The 9217-nt window shown below is 40.5% G+C and overlaps 1 protein-coding gene across 1 annotated transcript in view; it reads left to right on the top strand.

The window, feature by feature from the left end:
• heatr5b (HEAT repeat containing 5B) overlaps positions 1 to 9050 on the top strand; it is a 21863-nt gene extending 12813 nt beyond the window's left edge. Inside the window, exons 25-36 of the mRNA XM_032541684.1 lie at positions 4 to 164; positions 271 to 339; positions 1359 to 1538; positions 1636 to 1876; positions 2300 to 2512; positions 2794 to 2921; positions 4346 to 4490; positions 5054 to 5326; positions 5609 to 5833; positions 5964 to 6115; positions 6250 to 6463; positions 7725 to 9050. Of these exons, the coding sequence (XP_032397575.1) occupies positions 4 to 164; positions 271 to 339; positions 1359 to 1538; positions 1636 to 1876; positions 2300 to 2512; positions 2794 to 2921; positions 4346 to 4490; positions 5054 to 5326; positions 5609 to 5833; positions 5964 to 6115; positions 6250 to 6463; positions 7725 to 8032 (2309 nt within the window). The 3' untranslated portion in view covers positions 8033 to 9050. The remainder of the gene's footprint in view (positions 1 to 3; positions 165 to 270; positions 340 to 1358; positions 1539 to 1635; positions 1877 to 2299; positions 2513 to 2793; positions 2922 to 4345; positions 4491 to 5053; positions 5327 to 5608; positions 5834 to 5963; positions 6116 to 6249; positions 6464 to 7724) is intronic.
• The last annotated feature ends 167 nt before the right edge of the window (positions 9051 to 9217 follow it).

Genomic DNA, 9217 nt, shown 5'->3' with positions numbered 1-9217 from the left:
ATTTGTCTGACCTCATCCGCATGGCCTTCATGGCTGCTACTGACCACAGTCACCAGCTGAGGATGGCCGGCCTGCAGGCCCTAGAGGACATCATTAAAAAGTTTGCAGCCGTACCAGAACCTGAGTTCCCAGGGCATGTTATCTTGGAGCAATACCAGGCCAATGTAAGTCCGATTGCATTGTGCTGTAAACGTCCCACATTAATGGTGACAAAGCAAATGTTAAACAAAGTCAAAGAAGTGAACATTCACCAATTATGTATGCATTTAGGTCGGAGCTGCCCTCAGACCTGCATTTTCACCTGATACACCATCTGACATCACAGCTAAGGCATGCCAGGTAAGACACCCTGCTTTCTTCACAACCTTTTGGAAACATTTTCAAGAAAATTCAAGAAACATTTTAGCAACTGAAATGGTTATACACCATTGCACTTCATAGCCCTGTTTGGCATTGCCGAAGTGCAGAGAAGCACCTAGCCAGCCTGTTTGTACTATAACATTCTTTCTAATGAACAGCCCTTACATATATTAATATATTCTGATGAAGCTAGAGGCTATTGAAGCAATTCTACTCCAATGGCAGTTAATTACCTCTGCATAGTGACTCATCATCCCCTTAGAACCCAGCAGTGTCTTAAGTTTCCTGCCTTAATGCTTGACTTATTTTACTTAGGTGAAGAGTGACCATGGAAAATAACCAACATGCCTGTTAGCAGTATTATCGGAAAAAAGCGTTCTCTCTTTGACATTCCCCTCTGTTTCACTGGCTTAGGCTTTGTGCCTACTGAGACTTTCTCTGTTATTTCGGAAAGCTGAAACCTTGATCTCGGGGTTTTCTCTTTTCTAAATAGAATTAGTAATTTTGAGGAACATAGAACAAAAAGGAAATATCAATGATACCTTGTATCCTCTAGGTAGTAAACAAATATCTAAATAAGCATTTGATACATACCTGTGGAAATTCAGGCTCACATAACATGGCCTATGGATGAATGAGACTATAGTTACACAGGTAACAAGGTGGTTAGGTGTGTACATTTCCAACATAACTCATTTATATCTCTCCTTCTCCTGCCCTTGGCTGACTGACACTAGCAGTTCTCCTCAGAAGTATATCATCTATTAAGTCCCTATTCCACTTGTACAGCTCGATTTATAAATAACTGTTCTTTGACACCCCCAACCCCTTTACTGGCATGTATGATGGCTCATCAACCTTCAACACTCTGTTATGTAATGTAGGCTGTTAATTTTTCTCATTAGTTGTAAGAGAAGTAGCAGTTAAAAGGCACTGGGTTCTGTAAATGGTCAATTTGTTTTACTATTTATTACCTTGCCCCTTCCCCGTGACTACAGGTGTGTAGTACGTGGATTGGAAGTGGCGTTGTCAGTGACCTCAATGACCTGCGGCGAGTCCACACCCTGCTTGTGTCGTCGCTGGACAAGGTGCAGGCTGGGAAAGGCTCATCCAGTCAGCTGTACAGTGAGAGTGCCACCACGATGGAGAAACTGGCCGTGCTAAAGGCGTGGGCCGAGGTGAGACTGAAGAGCCCGATCGAACCACTGTCTCATATTTAGATTACGTAGATTTAACAAAATCAAGCTGACTATACGCACGTGCTTTCTTTCTCAGGTGTATGTGGTAGCGATGAAGATCAAGAAAGAGGCCCAGTCTAAGCCTTCCAAACCAGTCCGAGCTGCAGACGACGATGAGGATGAGGACAATCTGGGCGCCAACGTGCTTCCACCCGACAGCCTCATCACTCTGGTCCAGCCGGAGCTGCCCTCGCTGAGCCGCCTGTGGCTGGCCATGCTGCGAGACTACGCTCTGCTCACTCTGCCTGCCGAGTTTTCCAGTCAGCTGCCCCCTGACGGTACAAGACAAAATCTTGCCTACCAAATGCAGTCTTTCTAGTAGTACATGGACTCTAAGTTTTTTGCTCTAGTTTTGGTCTCAAATTTGTGTTTTTTTTCTCCTGACAGCAACTCCAGACCAAAAAAAAAATTGTCAATGGGATTTGGACAGCTTTTTGATAAAACCATCTTTCTATTGTACTGTCAAATAGCCATTTTGGTGAAAAAGATGTTCCAGCACATTGTTGGAGCTGTCTTGGGGCACCTGTTCTGAAATTTGAATTTGTCAATTATTAAGCAATGAAAGAAATGTAATGAATATTTAAAGTAAATATACAAGTAAGGAATATATACACAGTATGTGTAAAAATTGTAAACAATTCAAATTACATTTCAAGGTAATATGGTCAAAACAAGTCTTTCCCATTCTTGTGTGCGTTTAGGTGGAGCGTTTTATACTCCAGAGACTATAGACACAGCGAGGCTCCACTATCGCAGTTCGTGGGCCCCCGTCCTGCATGCTGTGGCGCTGTGGCTGAGCAGCACTGGGTTTGGCGCTGGTGAAGAGGAGCTGGCTCCTGCCGTCCCTCAAGCAGCCTCCTCCACAACAAAAACCTTTGAGGAGTCGGTCAAAGACAGGATGCATCTAATGTTGGGTAAAGAGACACACATCATTTGTTGTATGCAGTATTCATGTTACTGTGTTTTTTTTTGTTGTAAACGGTTTGTCTCTTATTGAGGTGGTTGTCGTAAAGACTCAATACCCCCTTCTACAGGTATTCTTCTAAAAACCTGAACATTTATTCATAAGCGCTTTTTGTTTACCTACAGCCATGGGTCCACCTCGCATCTGCCGACAGTGGAAGGGATGGTGGTGGATAGAAAAAGATCATAGCACGAACACACCCTAAGTGCATTTCTGTGTTCTGTCTCTCAGGTGTCAGTATAGAGTTTCTCTGCTTCCCCCGGCCCGAGGAACCTATCGAACACGTGATGTCATGCCTGCTCGCCCTATTCACTCTGCTGGAGTCTCCATGTTTTAAGATCCATATCGCAGAGGACCAGGTAAAGACACAAGTCGGAGTGCAAAAATTACATGTGTAAGAAAGAGAGATATGGTGGAAGATAGACCGCTCTCCTAGCATTTTAATTGTATTTAAAAATGTATTCTGGATGACACATTCAGTGTGATGTTTAAAACAAAATATACTATATACATATATTAAAACTCTGTGCTGCAGTTTGTATCTGCATTTTAAGAAGCTTGATTATTAGTATTTAAGAAGCTGTTTTTTTAAACTTGTTTAACTTGCAATTAAACAACAGCATTACTGTCGTATGTCAACAGAAATTCAAGCACTGCATAAACCAAAATTACAAATTGAAATGACAGAGCGCAAGTTTCTCTGATTGGTTTTGTCGGTTGCAGGTGTTCTTTATTAAAGTAACAAATAAGAAACAGCTGTTAATGATTTAAGCATGACACGATGTAAGAATGGGCTCTGTTATTTACACCTTGCAACACTTATTTCATTGGTCTAGTTGAAGTGATAGATTTAGCAGTGACTGATCACCACCTTGGTGCAAATATCTGGTGAATATCGCAGAGTCGAGTGATATTTACTGACTTTACTAGGATGACAATGGTCGCTCCGTTGCTCCATTAAACATTTCAATGCCACTTAGAGATTAATAGGATACTGAGGGCTTCAAAGAATACGTAGATTGTGTCCTACAAATTCAGAAAAAAGCAGTCTATATTTCTCAGTTGCATTTGGTGGAGCATTTGAAATGAGACAGGTCTTAGTCGGCTCTACGATGTATTTGGCCTCAAAATACTGTATTGTAACAATTCCTTTAATTATGTAAATATCATACATATCCCCACACGTTATATTTCTTTTATTTTTTTATTTTTACTCTGATATTTATATACTTCTCTATATACCATTTATCTTTATTTATATTCCTTTTGGCCTTTGTGCAATGTGTGCAACTGTAAGAATTTCCCTTCGGGGATCAATAAAGTATTTCTACTTCTGATTCTGATTCTGAAAGTGTGGATGTCAGAGGATCCAGACAATAAGTGGGGACACAGAATGTGTCTCTCTGCTGCTGCCACACAGTCATTACAGTCTCCTGTCAGACTAGAACCACATACTATGTTGGCGTGCATGGAAAGGGTTAGATAATTCTCACTTTTAGCCTATTTTATATACTTATAATTTTCTGTTCTTTTGTATAGGAAATAATGAATATGAATTTCTGTTCACATACAGTATGAACGTCATCTAAAGATGTTTTTATTGAGATTGAAACTTTATTTGGAGAAACTGCATAAAACCATTTACCACTCTGACAAAACAACTGCTTACCTGCTGGCAATGAGCCAGAACAGATAAATATGATGTGTCGGGCAATATGAATATCAATGTTCACATTCCCAGTTTTTTACAGAGGCATTACTGCAAATGTTATTTCTGTTGTAGCTGTTGGCAGTGGAGCTCCTGAACGTGCTCCACAGGCTGCTGTTGACCCGGGATCCTCCGGCTGTACAGCTCCAGGTCACTGCTGTCGTACAGGAGACCATCAGGGCTGCACAGAACCATCTGCAGCGACAAAAGGCCAGCAATGGTCAGGAGCTAACACTTTCTACATTACACCTAAACGCTGTTATATTCTGGAAACACCAAACTCAGCATTCTTATTTGCTTCATCTGAAAGATGAGTGTTTGTATCTGTTATGTTTTATATTTATACAGGGTTCATACGTTTTGAAAAAAAACCTGAAAAAAGGCAACTTCCAGGCCTGGAAAGGTTTTGGAAAAATATAACGTTTTGCAAACATCATGGAATTTTTTTTTAACAAAGCATAATAATATGTGATTAGTAAAAAAATCTTTTAATAAAGATTTCACGTTGTCTTAACCTTTAATGTGCTATTCGGGGATATAGCAATATTACAAATTCCACTAGGAACATGAACATTGTCATTTATTTTATTCTTAAACCTCTGAGGGTAAACGTTAACACAGATATTTATTCTTATTGTATAATGTCAATTGAGATTTTCAGGAATAAATGGTCATGGAAATTTGCCGAAAAGTCATGGAAAAATGACCCCTGTTCATCATAGTGAAGTTGTTTCAATCATGTGGCTCTTTGAGTAATCTAGGTCACTATGTTATTTTGCTCAGACAAAGAGGAAGAAGGCGAGAAGGACTCTCAGGCCAGCGCAGGGGAAGGAGGAGACACAGGGGAGCTTGTCCCCGGCAAGTCTCTGGTGTTCGCAGCCATGGAACTGCTGGTGTTCGTCCTGGTCCGCCACTTACCACAGCTCAATGCACGTGTGAAGGAGTCACCCAGCCATGTGCCACACAGGCCTCAGCGACTACCTGAAGAAAGTGCCCGCCTGGTGGCAAACACAGTCTCCATCCTGGCAGAACTACCCTCGCTCTGCTCTCCTGCTGGTGAGGCCTGGAGCACACTGCAACAACACACACAAACCATGCAAAATATGAAAAAGACACAGGAATTGGATCACAGCTCTTTGTTCCAACTTATAAGCTTGGCCAGCGTTGTTGTGCATGCTAATGATAAATTAAACTCTTCTTTGTGCCTTCCAATGATCATATGTTATTAGAAACTGCTATATGCATTTGTGTGAGATTACAAGTTAAGTATGGATATTATTAACATAGCAATGTGGTGGTCACTAGGAAATCTCACTGTTTTTCCCCCCGCCTTTACAGGAAGCATGACCATCCTACCCACGGTGCTCTTCCTAATCACGGGGGTGCTGAGAGAAACTGCCGTTAAGACTGCTGACAACTCGGTGCCTGTGACTGTGTCAGCTGCGCTGCAGGGCATCAAGACCATAATCACCTCCCCACTGGCCCGGGTGGAGAGCATGCAGACACAGTGGACTGGCCTCGTGAGGAGCAGCCTGGCGTCCGTACTTGAGCACTCACAACCAGGCAAGCAATTACACACTTGTTCAACTTTAACCACTGACGCTGACTTTTCTGTGGAGTTGGCAGGAAAAAACGTATGAGGGCATTATTCATCGTCAATATTTACTGTATGCTTGTTTGTGTTTTTCTGTAGAGGAGTCCAGACCTGACATGGATGAGGTCAGTATGTTAACAGCTATCACACTCTTCTTGCTGTCTGCCAGCAATGAACTTGTAGGAGTAACCGTCCTGCAGAAGGGCTGCATGGAGCGCTTCCGAAATGCCCTTAACTCTAGTGATCCCTGGGTAAGCACCTATGTATACACACCCAGCAGAAGTACAAGAATCTCAGCCTAGACACATTTTGAATGCCTGATCAAAGGTGTATTCCAGCTGTGTGTGGCCATATTAAGTGAGTGATTTCGTTCTTTTTGCCACAGGTTCAGGCACGGTGTTACCAGCTACTGTTGTCAGTGTTTCAGCACTCCAGCCGTGCCCTGTCTACCCCGTACATCCACGCTCTGGCTCCACTCATGGTGGAGAAGCTGAAAGCAGTGGAGCGCAGTCGGCCTGGGACTGCTGCCGAGCTGCAGGCTGTGCAAGAGGGCATCAGGGTCCTAGAGAATCTGGTCGGCATGGGTGAAGAGCAGAACCGTAAGTACGCCTCCACCTAATGGACCATTAAAGTACCGTATTTGTTCCATTAAAGTGTTTAGCTCCATTAAATTAGGTCTCTTAAGTATTTAGCTCAGTGCCTTTGGATGTGGGTTGTCTACGATCAGAGCAATAGAGCGTTAAATGCTAAATTTAGAATCCCTGCACTGGTTTACTGTCATATTTATTATTGATTTCAACATTACACTATATCATATATAATTTATCCAAATAATACATTTTGTATTTTGTGTCTCCTATTCTCTTGTTCCTGCTTTCTCTTGTTTTTATTTCCCTAGTGAAGCAAACTGCACAGCATACTTAAAGAAAATCCAATAACAAAAAGTTGATTAATTTCACATTTGTGTTCTATTAATCTGTTGTGTATTGTAGTTTATTCTAGTGCTGCTACTAACAATTATTTTCATAGTTGATTAATCTGTTGATTATTTTTTCGATTAATCAATTAGTTGTTTGATCTATAAAAAATGTCAAAACGTGGTGAAAAATGTGAATCTGTGTTTCCCAAAGCCCAAAATAACAAAAAATGTCTTGTTTTGTCCAAAACTCAAAAGATATTCAGTTTAGTGTCACAGAGGAGAGAAGAAACTAAAAGGGAATCCCATTTTAGAAGCTGGAATCAGAGAAATCTTATTTTTAAATAAAAAGAATGACTCCAATTGATTAATCGATTATACAAATAGCGATTAATTTAATAGTGGACAACTAATCGATTCATGGTTGCACTTCTAGGTTATTCCATGTTTGGGGTTCAAACTATCTATTTAAGGTGCAGCTAGAGCTATGCATCACATATTTAGGGCCCCAAAAACAGATTATTTTTTTATAACAAATTGATCTGCATTAATCTATAAATCTCTTGGCCTTTAGAATTATCAGGAAACGCAAATATACATTGCATTTTCATTGCACTCAATGAACTTGATATGTATAATTCTGCAAATATTTTAGAGATACTTTATCTGGATTGCTTTGTTGTTACTTTGTCTTTTCTTTTTTAAAATACATTTCACAGTGTGGTGAATTATTCCGACAGGGCCTTTTGGTAACCACTGTCTCACCACTCACTTGAGTGGTGCCTCATGTCTGGTCCAGGAGTACTGAGTTAAAATTTGTAGCCTCACTTTGTGTGTTCCATTTGTGTTCCTTGCAGTTGAACTCTCCCTGACCAGGTGAACTAATTACTTTTTCTGTTAGTGATTATCTTTTTTTAATGTCTTGTTTCGCATGTGTTTAATAGGGGTGCAGTTGCTGGCTCTTCTTGTACCAACTCTCATCTCCTACCTTTTGGATGAAAATGCCATCTCCTCTGCGCCCCAAGTCTCCAAAGGCCTGCATGATTTTGCCCTTCAAAACTTAATGCGAATTGGCCCCCTCTATCCAGCTGCCTTTAAGATTGTAATTGGTGCCGCACCTGAGCTCAAAATCCGTTTGGAATCTGCTATACTGGCCAACCAGGCCAGCAACAGAGCCAAAGCTGCAGCCAGGCAAGCTCAGCCGACTGTGCAAGCCGCACCAACCATCAAACTCAAGACCAGCTTCTTCTGAACTCTCCAGAATAACCTGTACACTCTCACAGCCTAAATTAATGTTGTATTTTTTAGATTTGTTTTGTTGTCTGTCATCAAGTACCACAGAAGAAGAAGAAGAAAAGTACCACCTATCACGTCTGTATCAACTACAGTTTCTTAAGTGTATTTATTTATTCTACATATACATTCATATTTGTTTTTGATGGATGAGAACTCTTCTTGAAGTCAAGAAGAAAATTATGTAAATATCATTAAAAGGCATTTGAATGTTCACATTTTAAAAAGCTCACTTCAAAATCTGTAGGCAATTTTGATTCTGGGAATTTATCATTTCTGGACCCGATGCACATTTATAAAGGGACACCATTTACATTTTGTTTAACCCTTTTTTTTCTTGATTTTGACCTTTTTGTCTGGTCATCAGCCCTCCAAAAGTGAATGTTTACTGTGCCATACTTTGCGTCACCATGAGCATGGCAGTTCTTTTTTTTCCTTTTTGATTCAAATCATGCATGTTTGTTTAATGGAGCTGGTTTAGTATATGACCCTAGAGTCTGCTGATTGTTACCAATGGATGTTTTTAAAATCTTTTGTCTTTGTTTGAAGAGGGGTTTTCTCTTTATGTTCTCAACATTCCTGCTACGTGTTCTTATGCATACTAAAAAATACTTTTGATCATAATTTTGAGTCCAGAAGGAGATTTTATTACAGCCCTTTTTAAATATTAAATGCATCACACTTTCAAATTGTTTTTGAGCAGAAATTGTAAATATACTGTAATTATCACAGAGACAGTTAATTGTCTGCTAATAAATGGGGGGCATGCAGGGGGCATACTACATAATATGTGCTGCATATCACAGTTGTATAGCTTATAACTTGATTTTTGCTCCATATGTCTGTCTATGTGTAATTTGCTACATGAATGGGTGAGCATCAGCTACCATCATAAATTGGCAGATTTGTTGTTGAAATGATCCAGTTACATTCCACCCTCATTTCTTCGAAATGTAAATAAAGTTGATTTGACCTCATTGTGCTGGTGTATGTACTTGGTTTCACATTTTTTAAAATAAATACTGATGCAGGATCTGTAACCGAATTATAAGATGTTACCTTTGGTAAAATAAACAAGCGAGTGTTCGTTCGGGGAGCCTGGTAAGAGAATCGAGCGCCCCCAGCCCAACATGTTGGGGGCGTG

This window comes from Etheostoma spectabile, chromosome 17 (assembly GCF_008692095.1).
Source record: "Etheostoma spectabile isolate EspeVRDwgs_2016 chromosome 17, UIUC_Espe_1.0, whole genome shotgun sequence".
Lineage (NCBI taxonomy): Eukaryota > Metazoa > Chordata > Actinopteri > Perciformes > Percidae > Etheostoma > Etheostoma spectabile.
The sequence above is the reverse complement of the archived record's forward strand: the minus strand, read 5'-3'. Positions and strand labels throughout refer to the sequence as shown.